This window comes from Pipra filicauda, unplaced genomic scaffold, assembly GCF_003945595.2.
Source record: "Pipra filicauda isolate LSUMZ 115617 unplaced genomic scaffold, ASM394559v2 scaffold112_size3218982_pilon, whole genome shotgun sequence".
Lineage (NCBI taxonomy): Eukaryota > Metazoa > Chordata > Aves > Passeriformes > Pipridae > Pipra > Pipra filicauda.
Window position 1 is genome coordinate 1,426,660 of NW_024103574.1, and position 19,103 is coordinate 1,445,762.

Sequence of the window (19,103 nt, forward strand, 5' to 3'; positions counted from 1 at the left end):
AATACAAGTAACTGATAACTCTTCTTAAACAGCATTGTAAACACATATCATATTGTTCTAGCATATGTTTGTATCAAGTTGTGTTTGACTTTTAGGATGTGATGGTCGGTGGCCAACGGGTTTTGAATACAAGACGTTACATACTTCTCTTTTCATTTTGATAAATACACATTTTGTAGTATAAAAAAAATTTTAAGACACAAGGTTATTTACTGTTATTTGTTAAATAAAACAGAAGAAATAAATGTGAAATTTGATATGAAAGGAAAATGCTTGTGAGAATAGATTTCCTCTGTGTGAATCTCAAAGTCATACTAAAAACAAGCTTTAACTGAAGAATTTATAGAGTACTGTTTGGGTTTGTTTCTAGCATATTTTGAAATTCCAAACACACTGGAAGAAAAGGTATGCAGTATACAGCTGACACCTTAATGCATAAAGGGCAAAGATTTAAGTCAATGTTATCAAAGAATCTCATAATAAATATTTGTATCTAGTGGAATAATGTTTACTTTTTGTCTCTCAGGGCCATTTTATGTGCCAGATCTAGTTACTTTGCTGCTATGCTGAGTGGAAGTTGGGCTGAGAGCTCCCAAGAGCACATCACTCTTCAAGGGTAAGTGTTGTCTCTGCAAGTCGTGTGGGAGCAAAGGTAGGCAATTTCCAATCACTGCAAATATGTAACAACTGTGCTGTGTACAGAGCACTGAAGATTAATCTGCCTTTGACACTTTTCTCCAGCCCGATGAGTTTACCGAGTGCTGCTTTGACTTCAGGATGACTGTGTGTGTAGTGTATTTGTTAATATTGTCAGATGATTCAGAGAAGTATTTTTCATCAGCAGAAGGGCACTAATCCTTTTTTGTAGAGTATGTTTTAGTATTCACAGTGTATTTGAGAATTCTTTTCTTTCACTTCACGTTGTACATGTTGTGAAAAGTATTATGAGTGTCTGAACAACATAATTTTCATACTTATTTGTACAATAAGTGTATATTTACAATGTAAAGACAAATAACAATTACATCTCCTACATAGTGTTTAATTATGATATTCCAGCAGCATTTACTAAAGCAACTTTATCTAGTGTGCTTGTTCACAATGGCTTTCAGTGTGAGAACTGAAAACAATGGAACTGTCACTGTAAGATGAATACTTAAGACTTCATAAATAAGCTGGGGACTGCCAGGTTAGTTCTTTTCAGTATCAGAAAAATCAATTGAAATACATTAGGTTTCCTTTAAGAGCAAAGGAATACTGATCTGTGTACATGTTAGCTTTTTTGTTCAGGCATGATGTAGGCTGACTCGGTTTTCTTCAGGAAGAACTGTGTACCTTACAGTGCTGCAAAATGTAACTGCTTTGTGTTAATAGAAAATTGCTTGGCCAAGTGATACCTTCTCAAATGATCATAATTTTAACTTGCTGTCAGTGTAATAATACTGCTGCAAAATCAGGAAGGTTGTCTGTTGATTTGGTTATAAATTCCTAATCCTTATAAAACATTATACTTGGAATTTAATTGATTCCTTAGTTTTTATGGTATGTTTTAGGGGCTGATAGTCCCCAGTTACTCTGGTATTTACACTTCTCTCTCTATAATTGATTTCTATGTAGTTAAGAAAATTTCATCCTAATTTTTCACTAGAGGTTTTCTCCTGAGAAGTAGTTAATCTTTATATGAGCACATTCCCATGCCAGTGTCTCATAACTTCTGTTATCATGAATCATATCCATAATTTTACCTTCTCCAGTTCACTTTTCTGCTTAGTGCTGATTTCTGTGCTCTCTTTTGTAGCACTTATAAAGTACGTATGGCTTAATCTGAAATAATGAAAACTCTGCATAAGGTAACAACTGCCAGGACTGGGGAGACTCCTTGGTGACTTCATGGCTATCGTGTGTACTGATACACAGAGACAACTGTGCTGATTTTGCTTTTCTGCATGTTGCAACATTGGGCTTTTTTCCTTTTGTTTTTAGTCATCAATGTCAGTTGCTTAAACATGTCTAAGGTTTTAAAGGGTCTTAGCTCCATCTGCATGACTATATTCCATTTACACTAATGTACAAAGCACTTGTGGGCTCTGAAGATTGCTCACAAAACCGTATGTACACAAGTACAATGAGGTGTTGTTCAGGAGATCGTGTCCATCATTTAAAATAGGCATTCTGTGCCTTTCTGCATTGTGGTGCTGGGACTATGAAAGGATGCAAATGCTACCGTGTAGGAATTCCAGCTTCCTTAATCTGAGTAAAGACTTTCTAAATTTTGAGATGTAACATTCCTACTTAGCATTCTAATAAAACTACAAAATGTGGTTTTTATTGTCGGAAAAAATAAATATATCATAAAATAAAGAATTAAAAAATAATTATTATAAAACAATTTTAAAATATGCAGTTAAATAATAATTGATTTATTACTAGTGAAGTGCTTGGCTCTGATGAAAAAATCCTTTCTGAATATTATCAGTGTAAATAATATAGTTATTGGTATTAGTCTACTTATGACTTATTTTCAAAAATTTAAAGTATTAGAAAGTTTTAGCAAGATTATTCAGTAGCTAAATTCACCCAAAAGTAGTCCATTTAGATACTTTTGCATTGCAGTAATCTTGAAAATAGCTTTAATTTTATGAGATCATTTACCTTCCATTCACAGAACAGCTGGATGATGTATCAGCTTTTTGACCAACTTCCTTTGGCTAAGAAGTGTAGTGCATTTTATTCAGGACATGTCTTTATTTGTATTTTTCTTTCTTTTTTTTGCAGCATAAGCCATACAGAAATGAGTGTCATCTTGCATTTTATATATGGAGCTATTCTGGACTTCCCAGACAAAGTTGATGTTGGGTATATGTCAACTTTTATTATTTTTTAGTTGTAGTTTTGTTCATTTGATTGTTCTGTATTTTCTCAGTTAAAAGTCAGAAGGAAAATTCCAAAAATAAAGCTGTTGAAGGAATCTTCTTTATTTGACAGCTACTAGAAAAGGTGTGCCAGCCGTTTTGGGAATACTGTGTGAGGAGTGTGAAAAACAGGAGGATGTTTTATACCAAAGTAATTCCTAATTTGCCTGTGCCTTCCTTTTAGTTTTCAGAATAATATATACAATGTGTGATAGCATATAACAGTTAATATTTTTAATTTATTTTAAAATAATTATTCAAGTGATGAGAAGGCTAAGTAGTGAGTCTTAGTTCCATAAAAGGTGATATATAGGAACCAATGTAGATGTTGGCATTTTCTTCTGGGATAGTTCTTAATCACTTTTTTTACACATAATCCTGTATTAGTGAAGTAAATTCCGAAATCTGTGAATTATTCCCTGAAACCATTTCTATATGAGATGTTGAACTCTGCCACTAAACAGTAAAGAGCTGCAATTTCTTAAAAATATGGAATTGTTCATAATGTGCCCCACTGTTAATGTTTAGGTAATGAATTGATATAGAAAATAAAATTATTGTATTGATTATTATATAAAATAATTAATAATTTGCTTACTGTGCTTTTTAATATTTGAAAGGGACATAACGATGTCATAACATTTTATGTAATCCTTGCAAAAAACCCTACAAAATGCCAAAACTCCACTGGCACAAATATCTTTTTCACTTGCTATCCTTAAAATAGAGAAACTGAGAGACTTCTAAACAGTTTCTCAGCTAGTAGTTGAGGCTTACTGTTATATAGACTGAACTCAGTGGCTGAGAGTTTATTATTAGGTGAATATATGTTTCTGTTTGAAGACTATTCTTTGGCAAGTTGCACACTTGGTTATCAATATTTCTGCAGTAAGTTCTGACTGAACAAAGAGGTGAGAAATTAGCATGTCAATTGTCTTGTAAGCAAAATGCATTTATCAAAATGACTTGTTGATTTCTGTTGCTTTCTCTTCAGTCGCATGTTGGGCATTGCAGATATGTATGGGCTGGATGGGCTAAAAGAAGTAGCTATCTACATTTTGAAAAGAGATTACTGCAATTTTTTCCAAAAGGTACGTCAGTTCTCATGCTACTTTGTCAGCTATAAAGCCCAAGAATTTTGATTCTATTACTTAACACATACTACTGAAAATATATTTAATAACTGTGTGGTCAAGGTGTTAGCTTGAGTCAACAGACCCTGTCAACAGACCCTGTTCTTATGTGTGAGTCTGCTGATTTCACTGGGATTGATGATGGGAGTAAGGCCTGTGGTATCATCTACCTGTTTACAGAAACTTGCAAACCCCAGCTGATGAAAAGCAGTATTCCACATGATTAATTCAATATATTAAATTACGCTGAGCATAATTTAACATGTCCCATTGTAAATGTAGTTGTTCTCGGTGGAGATAAGGAAATGCTGTATTTCTGCATATCATATTTCATGGGCATATATTTAGAAAATATTTCTGTTCAATTAAAATTAGTTTAAAAACAAATACCTCCTTAGAGTTGAGCATTTTCATGCATTAGGCTCATGAGGCTGAATCCAGCTTTACTGACACCTGGAAGCAGATGACTTCCATATTCTGCATAAAGGCAAACAAACCTAAATACCATGGTAGCTAACAGTACTTCTGTTTGAACTGAAGATTTTGTACTTCTGTATGGTTTCTGTAAATTGGAATGTACAATAATTGTGGTAATTTTCTAACAATTCTAGCCTGTTCCTGGAAAACAACAACCTGTACTAGAATGCATGGCTATTGCTCATTCATTGGGAGTGGAAAACCTGTATGCTGCTTGCATGAAGTAAGTAAAATAAAATAAAATAAAATATTGTTTGTTTTTGATTCTCTGCTTTCTGTTTAAATTATCTTATTTTGGGAAATAGGATTTATTTTGGCATATAAGATGTTCACATTTGAAATATTTTTTTTCTTCATAATACTTAAGAGGTATCACTTATGCTAACAAGTGAAGATAAAACATTTTTCATCTTCCTTACCTAAGAGTGGCTCTCTTTTCAACAGATGGGTAGGAAAACATTTTGCAAAATGTTTGTCAGAGAGAAGCTTTGCCAATTTACCTACTGAACTTCAGAACAACTGTCTTGTTATGTTGATTAACTCTTTGGTAAGTAGTGTGCTTTGTATAAAAATAGAGCTATGTAAAATTTTTCCTTATTTAGCTGTACAATGTAATTTAAGAGATAACAAATGTAGTATTTTAAATCTGTAGTACATTTATACTATGTAAAAGTTTCCATTAAAATAACAATTTGAAACCCGATTTTGATGTGAAATGTCCTTGTTATGCTTCATGGCACACAGCCCAGTGATCGTCATATCCACGTCCAGCGTAATAACAGAAAATAAGTTTTTGAACCACAGCTGTGACATCCTAATGCAACATTATGGAAGTGTTCAAGGCCAGGCTGGGTGGGGCTCTGAGAAACTTGGTCACTGCCCTTGGCAGGGTGATTGGGACTAGATGATCTTTAAGGTCCCTAGTGGCTGCTACTGCATATTCAGGTGAAAGCCTGAAAACCGAAGAGACTTCAGAGCTATGTGGCTGTGCCAAGAGAAGCTTAAGAGTATCCACAGCTATAAAGCCTGAACAGTCCTTCTGCCAGAATGCGTAGTTCTGACAATAAAGATAGTAGCTATAATATCCCAGTAGTACACCTAGTATCTCTTAAGACACTAGGTGTTCTGCCATTATATCAGATCAGTATACTGATTTGTTCATAGAATATACACATAGCTTTGTGTGTCATATGTTGCATAAATATTTGAGAAGTTTTAACTAATGTTTTCAGGTATAGATCTACAGGTGTTCATAGTTACACCACTGCCCATCTCTAAACTACCTCGGGTGTGTCCTGTAGCCAAGAGTGAATGTAGACACAGCTCCAGGCTCTTCTCCGGGCCCTTGTGCAACATGATCACAACAGCTTAAAGATAAATGTTCGGGCCTTCCTTCCCCTCTGTGCCTATTCCAGTATATAAAGATGCAGTGGTTACAATTTGGGTTGAAATACACGTGCTACCTTTAAGCTGCCAGCACTTGCAGAACATTCATAGCACTGTGGTACTTGGTAGTGCTCCGGGTGTATGCCCAGCTTCTCTGGAAGGTTTTTCCAGTCTGGACTAGTGTGATTTGGATCCCGTATGATTGGTTTAAAAGTTGTGTTGCAAGATTCACTGGTGTTTTATGGACTGAGGTTTTGAAAGTTTTTAAAATTGCAAAATTATACAATAAAGCATAAGCCTCTTCTGCCCAGAGACCAGTTCTGCTGAGTGTTCATTCAACTCCGAGAGCTTAAGACACACATTCCAAAAACCTGTGGAATTCCCAGGGGAGTTTTTCACAATCTGCAAAAATGCTTAAGGCTGCTTGAGGGAGGAAGAAGAAAAGGTCTGACATTAATTTTGCAGGGGCTACTGTTACAATCCTCTTTTGTAAAACTTTTTAACGGTTACACCCAGTTAATGAGTATAACTCTGCTGATCCTTCCATTTACCAATATTGGAACTGTAAAGCCTAGTTAATGAGGGGCAGCCCTTTAGAGAAGAAAAGGTACAAAGAAAAGGAGATTGCTGATCAGAAAATCCCTGGGAAGCCACAATGGATAAACACAGAAACATTAAAATGGGGGTACAGTTTAAAGCACTCTTCAGTACCTAACCCTGATTTCTCAACTCCATGCAAGAAAATTACTGTTTTTTTAGATAAGTAAAGTGGACTCCACTTTAGAATGGTTAGGAAAAAAATATAACAAGAGAAGTAAAATTCAGTTAGAGCCACTCCTACAAAGTACTGATTTAATTAGAAGTCAATGAAGGCATTTTATGTTTCACTGGAAGTGTCTAATGGGCGCAAATGCTTATTGCCTTGTGAGGGGTTGAATTCTAGACAATTCAAAAAGCTTGTAATTGAGTCCAGTGGGAGCAAAATCAAACCATAAGCATGTATATAATCTTTAATTTACCTGAGATGCATAGAAGCAACTTGGTTTTGCCCAGAGATGAGTAAAACAAAAATTATTAATTGAACAATGGATGGTCAGATTTTTTATTTTAACTATAATCTGCACAGAGAAGGTCCTCCCTGCTTTTGAAGTTGCATGGGACAAACATGATTGTGATCCAAACTTACAGTAGGGGATTTTGTGTCAAATATTTATCTGAATTGCTGGTTTTTTCTAGTGTTACTGATCTTACTGCATAATTTATCAATGTCCTGCTAGGTCATGTTGAATAGAGCTTTCAGTCCATTCTAATGTGGATAACCATAAATTGCAAGTTTTTTTCAAGTGACGTGTTAGGCAGTAGAAGTTGCCCTCAGGTACTGTGCTGATGCAATGCATGAAAGAACCAAAAGCACACGGTAATAAATATTAGCAAAACTCTTTACTTGTTTTAAATGTACTTAGAAACATAACATTTACTTGTCTTAGAGAAACTATAGACAACAAAGAGAGTAAGTTCGGTTAAAACTCCATCTGGGAATCAAAAGGATTCATAACTGTGAAAATGTTTTTTGTGTATCCCGAAAGCTGGGCCATCCACGCTTACCTAAAACACTGACTTAGCTATTTTATTTCAAAATGTATTACATCTCTCAGCGACCTAAAATGTTTTTCTCTGTTCAGAATAGTTTCTCCACTTAATCTTTGCCTTATTTTCTTCAGGACTGCAGTATGTAATGATACAGTTGAAAAAATACAATAAAGCCTACTGAAAACTTTACTACCTAACTTCAGGCAAAACAGAACCAGTGGATTTTTCTTTTTCTGCTTTAGTTTCAAAGGCAGGTATAATAAAAATATAACAAAATTTATTTAAAGAAGAGAAATTACTGCATGATTGGATCCTTGTGTGAAAGTTCAGTGACTGAACAGAAGCTGTTTTACGATCAGCAATTCTTTAAGCAATTACTTGGCAACAGGTTAATTTCTGTTTTTATTTGAAGAACCACAAGAATGCTGCTTTCCTTTTGATGGAGAGTGACCGGCTGATCAACAGCCTCCCCCAAGTGAAGTGGACAGAGGCAGCTGTGGCCTTGGCATCCAGGCTGCATGAAGAATGCGTGACATTTATTGTCGCAAACTTCCTACACGTAGTACAAAGCGAAGGCTTCTCTGTTTTGTTGCAGGTAAAAGTGCCCTCAAGTTATTGTATGCTTCCAAATAAATTGAATTGTATTACATTTTGGGAAGTTCAGACTGCTAATTATCAAAATGGCTTCAACTTTTACTTTGCAGTATAATTCTGTGGAAAATTTAAAAAAAAACCTTAGGCAGTGCTAAGTTTTTTGGGGGTGCAGGAGGTAGGTTTTTTCAGTGTTGTTTTAAAGCACATAAATATTTTGATATGCAGGACTGACACCGTTCAGGTTATGCACCTCAGTTAAGCAAATGTTACAGTTGATTTAGTGGGACGGTTTCTGTGTTGGAAAGAAGTAAGTATAAATACCAGCTTTGAAAAAGCTTTCAGGCCCCTAGAAAAACAGCATGTGCTTACAAGAGAGAGAGTATGAGCTTGACCAGTATATTCAAACTTCGACTGATTTGTGTTGTTAGTTGCAGGAATGTGGCAATACTGCAGGTTCTGGTGAGAGCATAGGTAGTCATCTAGCCAGTTCATTTCTCCTGTGAAAGATGTTTTTTAATGTGCATAGAGGAATAAAAAAATAAATAGGGAGATGTTAAAACATTTTGTCTTTGAATCCAGAGTTGCATGGGGCTGTAAATTCATCACCGTGTGCTTGTTCCTAAAATTTCTGTTAGCAATAGGCCTCAGGACGATTTGTAGAGGCCTGGAGAGGAGGCGGGTTATGGAATAGATACAAAGGAAGATGCTCAGCTTTGGAGTACCTCCTGCACAGCTTGAGAGCAGATCTTCTCTGCTCAGTAATGCTCTTGCATACAAAGTACACTCTTTTGTTTTAAACGGCTGCCTTTTGTTGTTTCCTCAGGCACAGGCAATGAGCAGCAAACCTGACCTTCTAGAACTAATTTTTAATGCAATTGAAAAAAGCATTAATAATGAAAACAGCTGCTTTCTTCTGGTAGCTGTGGATACATTGTTGGACTCTGCAAATGTGAAGGAGATGGTAGGTTTTTCAATGTGCAGTTTGTAGAAAAACTGTTCTGATATTTTTTCATAAAATGGTTCAAATCAGATGATGTGGTGTGAGCTCAGGCGGCTCAGTCCTGCAACTGGGGTCACCCAGAAAAGCATCTGCATAAATCCAGGGTCCTGTTGGAAGTACAGAAAATGTTGTCATATTTTTACTTTCAAGAGAAACCCCATCCATGGCAATAAAAAAGTTTCTGTGTATTACTGAAAATATAAGTCCTATGGGCAACACTGCCCTATTGATCTTTACTATCACTTTAAATTTGTAATGAGAAAAAGCCGATCAAAATGTTGCATTATCTAAAACTTATGGGGGGGGAGAGCTTATTCTTTTTCTCCCTATGTGTTTCCCCTCCTTTTTGTGAAAGTCACAGCTACATTTGCTTTTGTTCAAGACTGTCCTCTAAAGCAAGGACTGCCTCTTAATCCAGAGTGTGTTTTTTGGATTGGGTGGAGATGTCAGTCTCCATGTGTGTAACATACCGTGTATATCCACACAATCTAAATAATGATATGTAAGCTGTGGATAACTAATTCTGGGAATAATTCATAAATAGTACGACAGAGAATGAAAAATAAATGAAAAATTAATTAATGCAGTCTGGTGCTATTGTAGATCTCCTTGGTCAAAGCAATGAAAATTTAATCAAATACATTCTTTTTCCCTAGAGTATTTGACCTTGTTGTGACACAACTGACAGTGAAGAGCTATTATGGTGTTCATTTAAAAAAAAAAAAGAAGAAAAACAAAAAGAAAAAAAGAGCAATGTAGTGTTTACTAGTGCTGTAGTTTGTAGGTTTTAAAGTACTGAAAAAATTACTGTGGTGGGCAATAATCCTTCAAAAACAGCATCTCCATCTACCAGACCATTATAAAATATATGTGATGACATCATTGATCTAGCTTAGAGAGTAAGTAGATTCTGAAAGGAATAATGACTGGTTGCTATGACAATATGCCCCTCGCCAGCTGCTGATTTGTTACTTGAACACAGGGTTTTACGTGCAAGATCCAGGCGCTGCGTGATAAGCTCTGGGTCTTCCTGGTTCAGTCTTTTTATGCTGTTCGTCACACAGAAGGCTGGAAGCTGATGAGGCCAGACCATCAACAGAAAATACAATCAGGTATGTTTGACATCAAACGGCATTAGAATTTTTTAGCAATCTGTTTAGTAGATAAAATGCAGATGGAATTGTGGAGCCCGATACAAACTAAAGCAAAATCTGTGCTGCTCTGTGTTTTGAAGTGGTGTTTTAGAATAGAAGCACGATGGCATGCTTAGTTAGTTTCAAATATGGGAATCAGTCATTTTCTGTGAAAAGTCTTCCCTCCTTTTCATTTTAGGAGGATATATGATAGAAACCAAACCCATGTAGATGGATTCTATTCTTATTTACAGCTACTCTGAATTACTGAAAACACTGCAGTAGGATTAAAAACCTTATCTGCCTCATTTTTAAGGAGATAAGCTCTGTGGATGAATTAAATTTGCACAAAGCAGATTACATGTTCTGTGACTTCAGTTTGTGTCCTTTATCGTTTTCCCCGTGATGTATAAATATTGCTTGTCTCTTGCATAATGCTTATCTCGTGCTCTGAGCAAATGCAGATAGCTGGACTTCTCGGTTGGTTGGCATTGTGATCCTGTGTGTGCTGCTGCAGAGAGCCCCTAAGGAGCTGCATGGTGTGCTCTCAACATTTTAACAGACAGCACTTCCAACAAAAAGGAGTTTTTGTTCTTTGTTTTGAAGTACACGGGTATTTCTGAGGGTGCAGAACTGATGATGGAGTTCAGGTTATGGTTGAATATTAGCTTTGATAGTACAGTGTTATAAAAGAAATGTGTTGAATACTTCTCTGAAATCAAATCACTTTTGATTCAAAGGTGAAATAAACATTTTGATGTCCTTTTTGTTAAAGACATTAGTAGCTAGGATATGATAGTTATAAAATTGTTTATGCCGAAAAGTAGATTAAAATTTTATTGTACAATTACATGCTGAGAGAAAGATGCAGTAACAGTCTTTCTAAGCATGATTTAGGGATGTAGTCAAATAATATCTCACAGATACTGTGTAAAACAGGTTTATGATTTCTTTCTGGATTATGAAATCCTTCAGAAGCTGAGGAGCTGGCTTTAGAAACAAGGGTGGGTTGTTTATGATTTGGGGTGTTTTACTTTTAAGATGATCATGTCCCTATTGTGAATAATGTCTAGGCTGCTTTGCACTAGTATTTTCTATACAATAAAAATGTTGAAAATCAAGGTGTGTCTTAGTTGTTCAAACTCCATCTTGCCAGAAATTGTTTGTTTTCTTTTAGATTAAATTATAACTCAGAGGTAACATACATTTTATATGTGAACAGGCTGAAATGTTTGCATAAATTATCTGGTTTTAATTACAGACAAAATGATCACACAATACTGGTAGAGAAATACTAATCTTTAGGTCAAATATGTCTAGGATAACTTAAATCAACTTTCATTTTAAAGATTTCTGGTGGTGGTTTATCTTCTAGAAATTTAGCCTATATAGAATTAGAAGGCTATAACAGAGGAGGAAAAATGCCAAAAGAAGGCAGATGATAATGTGGTTTTTTTCATTTACAATATGTCTTGTGTTTTCTTAGGCACAAGTTTATATGGATTTTGTCTTAATATATTGGTATGTATTAATGTGCAGAGTCATTGCTAGGAAAAGGATTAGATCCCTGGGGTGCCATTTTCAGCATACCTTTTGTGTGTTTTTACAGACCTATATAAAAATTATTTTTAGTATCTTCAGTAAGAATTCAGTAGAATTTTTACTTGTGTTATACATACAAAAAATGTATCCATGTAGGATGTCAGAACATAATGAATGCTTAAATTTTTATATCCATTTTTTGCAAAACCTTTTTTTCAGCTGAAATATGAATACAAGCATAAATGAAACCTATTGATTCTGGCTCTGTACAGTGTCTATAAATATCCTTTTTGTATTCTACAAGTGCAATTGATTCAAAGGCTTTATTGAAAACTGCTTTCCTCCCAGAGTACATCAGATAAAAAAAAAGGCATTTACTGCCTGAAAATTCCACATGACAATCACAGGGATAACTCTCATGCCATTATGCTGCATGCTGTCTAAAGAGGCACTATGATCTTACTGTGTACATTTAGGTATTTTGGCTTTACCACTTTTCAAAACTAATATAATTTACTTTAATGTAATTAATCTCTTCTTAACATAGTATAAATAAATATTCTGTAAATAACAACACATCACTGAAAAGTCATTACTACTCTAAATTTGAAGCATCTTTTTTGTAAATTCTGTACACTTTGAAAGGTCTCAGTGCACTGCCAGCTTTAAATGAATTAGGCTTGGATAAACAAAAGTCCTGCTATGGACATGGGGAAACAGAAGAGTTAAACAACTTGCTTATGGCCATGTGACCTCATTACAGATCTCACATTTTTGTTCCTAACATAAAACCATGTATTTCCACTTAACATTTGCCATGTCACCAAAATTAGCCTTCCTAGAATAATTACAGGACCCAAAGAACTCATTTCAGATGAAGTTGACTGAGTAGGCTGGATTGTTTTCTGTCTGCCTTCTTTCCTGCTAAATAGTAAAGAAAATGCTTCTTCCTTTTACAGCTGCATTTGACAAGGGTGATGACCGAAGACTTGCCAAAAAACCTGTATTCACTAGTTCTCAGGTAAACATTTATATCCAAACATTAAAAACACTTGGATAATTGCAAACAAAACTATTTTCATTATTTGTTTTAAATGAATACTAAGTTTCCATATTGCTTAATGGAACTTTTTTTTGAAAAATCTATATTTTCTTGTGAACTGTTGTTTCTGCAGAATCAGTAATGTTCATTGCTGCAAACATCTTAGGATTCAGACTGTGCTCTGCTACATTTTCAAACGGATAAGCTCAAATAAAAGAGAGGAATTTTTGTTCAGAATCTCATATTCCTCTCTTGCTACATAATGAAACTCATCTGTTTCCCAGAGCAAATGGTTTGCTACTGAGCTAATGAATCTCTGCTATTTTTACTAGAAGCCACCACAACACCAAGTCTCTTACACTCCCTGCCTGGAAAAATATTTTTTAGTGCCCTTAACAACTCTTCTGTTGAGACTCACAATCAAAACTACATTATCATTTGGTAGAAAACAGTATGGGTTTCACATGATTTGGCAGTCTTGGATACATTGCAATGGCACTGGTATTACAAAGATTCCATTTCCTACACTTAATTCTCCATATTTCACTGCATCTCTTTACCTGAGAGAATAAACATTGTCCCTTCTCTGTGGATACACTCTAGGTAATGGTTAAAAACATCACTTGTATTATACAATAATTTTGGGGTTTATGTTTGTAGTAATGCATAGCTTTGTTCCTCTTTGGAAAGTATGCACATATAACTCAAAAAAATTTTCTTACTTCAGCAGCCTCTAATAATATATCCATTACAGAATAATTTGTCCAAAGTAAAAGCAAAACTCTACTTAGATCTTTCTCTCCTCTTTATATAGAGCAGTACTTCCCATGAGTGATTTGTGCTACTTTTATATTCTTGAAGGCCAGCAAACTAAGCTAAAATATATTTTTTTTTTTTTAAATTTATTTCTATGTTGAATGTTGTTGCTTTAGATTTATGTACTAATTTAAAAGTAGATGTGTTTCAGAAGTGTAAGAGTATGGACAGTTTGGTTTTACACATGTTGTCTGTTTTGGTTGGGGTTTTTTTCTGATGCCTTTTTTTTTTTTTTTTAATCCTAGCTAAATAAAACTGCTACTCAATCTGTTGGTATAAGGAATAGTTCCTGGACAGAATACGGCAAGAAAGATTGCTGGGGAGATTCTTCCACCAATCAGGATAAAATGAAATCTGATGGATTAGGAGCATCTGGACATACATCCAGCACCAATAGAAACACTGTTAATAATAAGGCTTCAAAGCATGAGGATGTAAAGGGAAAAGATGGCAAAAAATTAGTTTCCAAGATTACTAAGGATTCAAAACCTGGGGAAAAAGCTGCCTCACCAAAGGCTAGAGCTGTTATAAAGACAAAAATAGAAAACAATGGAAATGTGAAGGCTGAAAGCATGCTTAGCAAGCAAGATGGAGAAAAGACATCACCTGCAACTGGACAAAAAAATTCTGGAAGTGGCAAAGGACTAAAGAATCATGAAGGAAAAATTGCAGGTGCCAGACCTAAAGTGCTGACAGTAACCTCAAGTGTGCAGATCAAAACAAAACCATTGAAAAAAACCCCAGGGAAGGAATCTCCCTCCTTAGTGACTGTAGCAGCAACTTCCAGCAAGTCAGGAAACTCAAATGCGGATAGCAAGACTGTCAATGAACAGACAGAGGAACCCGAAGAGGATAAATTGGTAGAGGAAGGGAAAAAACAGACTGGTAATTTTTTATGATTTTAAGTCTTGTTCTAATTTGCCTCAGGCTGGTCATATGCTGAAAACCAGTCTGGTGGGAAGCTTTAAGAAAATCTACTATAGATTGATGGGAGTTACTTTCTTTCGCCGTAAATTAATATTAACTGACTTTATGGGCAATTGGTAGCCATATAAAATGGTAAACACTTTACAAGTTTAGCATCTATGCTGTTTTCAATAACTGACCTTCACGTATTAGATTTTTTCAGTACGTACATCCAGTGCATTTCCCCCTGTAATTAACTTTGAATTTACTTTACAATAGTGAAAACAAAGGCATCTGTGAAGATATCAAATGGAGTCACCACCAAAAAAAAAAAGACTGAGCTTGAGGCTAATGTCACAACAAGCAGGTATGTTACAGATCAATATGTTGCTTTATATATGTGTGTATGAGCTTGGGGAGAAACGTTTCAGGTGAACTATTAAACTTGCTGTTAGATCAATCAACATGTTCTTTTTAAGCTGAGAATGGTTGTCTGTAGGATGTTATTTGCAAAACAATTTGAATTAGCTATTGGAAAAATTCTGTAAAGATAAAATTGGTTTGGCTTTTGTGTTGGGCTGTTTCATGCTAATAATTTTAAAATTGTTATGGGTCATTCAGAATTCTGCATACTGGAACAGTTAATGACTACACAAGGTGTTGTAAACTTATTGTTTCTGGAGTAGGTTAAACTGGACAGGGAGACAGCTGAAACACCATGAAATTGTGAAATGGGTCATTTTATATATGTTTGTATATACATTAAAAATGTAGATGCACAAATAAGTTTTATTCTCAAAAGGTTTACTTTTTAGGTCGCAGTTTCGATGTTTATATGTGTGCACATTAAAACACATATATTGCTTGTTTAAATATAATTAAACATTACTAGATCTAAGCTTGGAAATAATGGATATAATAATTTCCTTGCAGTCTGACAAAAAAATCAACAGGAAAAGGATGCAATGAGCAAAATGTACAAACAGTTCTAAAGAAAAAAGGGAATGTCAGTACCAGTTCTGCAGCACAACAAAAGGCTCAAAACACACCTACCAATTCTCCCAAGAGCCAAGGTAAAGTTTCATACAGCAATTAAATGATCTGGCACTGTTAAGTAAAGCTTTGGGTTTTGTCTGTTTGTTTTTTAGCACAAGTATTTGGAAAAATCTTCTGAAGAATTCTGGGATTTTTCCATATTTCAATTTTGGTGACAATCCTAAACTGTAGAATGCAAATTAATGTGTCAACTTCAAAATGTTTAGAAGACAGTCTTCACTGCCAATTGGTGTTTTCTCTTGCTTGTTTAATCTGCATTGCAGAGTCTTCTATTTGCTGATCCCCTGCACTTCTGCATTTGGAACCATGACTGAGTCCAATAGAAATGCTGTAGGTTGAGCGTTTATAATAAGCATCAGAGATATGGACTGCAGACTCCTTCCTGGCTCCCTATTTTGGTGTTCCCCCACAGCAGTAGCACTACTGACACTGACCCACAAGCTGCTGATAGCAAGAGTAGGAAATGACATCATAGACCACAGAGAGGGAACACTGCTTTATAAAGAAACAAAGTGTTAAGGATGGAGCTCCAGTATTCAAGTTATATTATCTTTAATGCATTATGATATAGAAAACACAGGTTCTGTCAATTTGTGGTCATTAAAGATCTTACAGTGTTTTCTGACTGAGCAGGGACATTAATTCTGGTATTCTAATCACATTATGACTAATGTAATTATTTTCTGCCTCCTTTCATTTCCTTTACAATATAAATTGAATACAGTGCTCATCACTTCCTGTGCTAAACTGCTGTGTAGTGTTTCTATGCATTATTAGAGAGCTGCTGCTTTCTACTCCAGTGATGACTACCTCAGTTACAGGCTGAAGTAATTCCTGTATGTATATTCTATGAATTGCTTTAAAGACAGCATGTAAATGCAAGATGGAATTTTTGTCTACTGTTTGTGTAAGATCTCAATTCTTCATTCTTTATTAAGCCCTAAATCCCTTAGTTACATGAAAAGCTGAGTAACTTGTTTCTCAACATAAACACTAACATAAAATTGGTCAGTGTACTGTGACTGGCATATACAATCTTTATAGTCTTTTTTACTGTTTGTTAGGACCTCAGGGGGAATCAACAAATTCACTGAAATCAGGAATGTCTCCAAAACATAATGAAGAAAAAAATGTGTTACAACATCTGGTTCAGACAACACTACCAGAAAAACATCCTTCAGCCAAGAAGAAGAGTGTTAAGCAGTCACAAACACCTGTAACAAAAGCCACTGCAAAAATAACACCTAAAACCTTGGCTCCATCAAAGCATGCTGAGATTACAAATAGTAAAGACCCGAAACAGAAATCAGCTGTATTAAAATCTCAGTCCTCTGCCCAAAAACATTCAAGGAATGAGTCTCCTGTTGTCCAGAAGAATGTGCACACCTCTGAGCACAGAGATTCAGGACAGAAACTTGAGAAAAACACGGCTGATGCTGTGGCAGGTCAGCTTCATGACAATAATGAATCTTTTAAACCTACGGTGCAAAGCAGCGGTGATGATAAACTGCTGGAGTCCTGTCAACCCAATAAACAAAAATTATCAGATTCTACTGAAAATGTGCAATACAAAATACAATCTGAGTCTTCTTCTCCTCTGATTACAGAAGAAACTATTTCTAAGCTGCATGTTTCAGTGCAAAATGACAGGGAAACAAGACAAATCTGTAAAGATCAGTCTGGAATTAAAAAGATTGAAGATACAAAGATTGATAATACAGCTGAATTTCACTGTCATGCACAGTCTGCCAGTGATGGATATTCAGACTTTTCCAAGGAAACCAATCAAAAGGCTAGTGTTCCAGGAGAACTGGTGAAAGATTCAAAAACAACAAAAGTCTGTAGTGAGCAAAGTGATAAATTAAACTCTGAAACAGGTCTTAACTATGATGAAAATGCTTTGTCAAGCTTTTCCAGAATAACCAATAAAGAAGATGAGACATCATCTCCTCAGATCCATATGGAGGGATTTCTTACAGCTGATGAACTGTGTGATACATCAGCCTTGACTGAATATAAATCAGTTACAGCAGATTTAGATGATGTTTCAGAATGTTCCACAGAACAAATAACAGAAAAATATTCACCTAGTTACACAGAGCTTATAGACCCTACAGAAATGCCAGAAAACCAGGAAAATGCAGAAACTCCCTTCGTTGACCACTGGAATACTGGTGCCATAGATCCAAAAGAGAGCCCGGAGTCAGATACTGGCAGTGCAACCACATCCTCTGATGATATAAAACCAAGATCAGAAGATTATGATGCTGGAGGCTCTCAGGATGATGAGGGATCCAATGAAAGAGGGATTTCTAAATGTAGCACTATGTTATGCCATGATTTTCTTGGAAGAAGCAGCAGCGACACAAGTACACCTGAGGAATTAAAAATTTATGATAGCAGCCTAAGAATAGAAGTGAAAATGAAAAAAGAGGGTTCTGATCTCTTCCGTGTTAATTCAACGAGTGATGATGAAATACCAAGAAAAAGACCTGAAATTTGGTCCCATCAGGAGAGTTCACGGACCAATACTAGAGAAAGCAAAAGTTCTACTTTTGGTAATGCACAGTTTACTCAGGAAGCAGACCAAGTTTCTTCTTCTGCCGATGAAACAGAAGATGACAGATCTGAAGCAGAGAATGTTGCACAAAACTTCCCTCCATCAAATGTGCCCACTCAACAGTTCCAAGGAATTGATAATTTAGCTTTTGAAGATGCAACAGAAAATGATACTGTAAGTCAGGAGTTTTCTAAAACTAAAAATTTCAAACGATCTGTTTTACTTTCAGTAGATGAATGTGAAGAATTGGGATCTGATGATAAAGTGGAAACTCATACTTCACGTCAGCACTCAATAGATTCTCTTACTCCAGAAGTATTTGACAGTGTTTCTCAAGAGCAGCACGGAAAGACCTTTTATTCAAGACACTCAGTGGAAACTGAAGAAGGATTCCTGGATGGCAAACAGCGTAAGGATAGAGACAATAAGTCAGATAAAAGTGGAAGTTCTCTCCTACATCTTCACGGTACTGAAATCCCAGGGAAGGAGGACGAGGGTGCTTCAATGACTGAACAAAATTGCCCAGAAAAAATCTATTCAGCAGCTAGTCCATGTCCAGGAGAAAAACAGGAAGTAAATATGAAGAATGAGGTTGCTATTGAATTTCAGCAGTGCAATAAGTACTTAGACAATGATGCAAAATCTCAAGAAAGACCATGTCATCTGGATCTTCAGCAGAGAGAAGCTAATTCTGATGCGCAAAAGAACAGCTCTGCAAAACCTGTAGAAGCCAGTAAGAATCAGATACTGACTCAGGAAGGTCAAGTGAGAGACAGTCAACCACCAACTACTGAATGCGCTAATACTGATTTACTTCCAGGTAATGTACAGAAATAGAAACATTCAGTCATTCAAAAACAAATTAATAGGCAAAGCTTTGGCAATTTGTCTGGGATTGAATCCTGAACTGAAGTAATTTTGGCTGAAACTATATTAAATTTAAATATTTTTAAGTA

General features: G+C 35.6%; 1 protein-coding gene across 1 annotated transcript in view; it reads left to right on the forward strand.

The window, feature by feature from the left end:
• BTBD8 (BTB domain containing 8) overlaps positions 1–19,103 on the forward strand; it is a 40,080-nt gene that overhangs the window by 11,846 nt on the left and 9,131 nt on the right. The window contains exons 5-17 of the mRNA XM_027712715.2: positions 527–616; positions 2,776–2,856; positions 3,907–4,003; positions 4,657–4,745; positions 4,967–5,069; positions 7,911–8,093; positions 8,916–9,053; positions 10,075–10,204; positions 12,727–12,788; positions 13,871–14,510; positions 14,811–14,898; positions 15,465–15,604; positions 16,652–18,967. Of these exons, the coding sequence (XP_027568516.1) occupies positions 527–616; positions 2,776–2,856; positions 3,907–4,003; positions 4,657–4,745; positions 4,967–5,069; positions 7,911–8,093; positions 8,916–9,053; positions 10,075–10,204; positions 12,727–12,788; positions 13,871–14,510; positions 14,811–14,898; positions 15,465–15,604; positions 16,652–18,967 (4,157 nt within the window). The remainder of the gene's footprint in view (positions 1–526; positions 617–2,775; positions 2,857–3,906; positions 4,004–4,656; positions 4,746–4,966; positions 5,070–7,910; positions 8,094–8,915; positions 9,054–10,074; positions 10,205–12,726; positions 12,789–13,870; positions 14,511–14,810; positions 14,899–15,464; positions 15,605–16,651; positions 18,968–19,103) is intronic.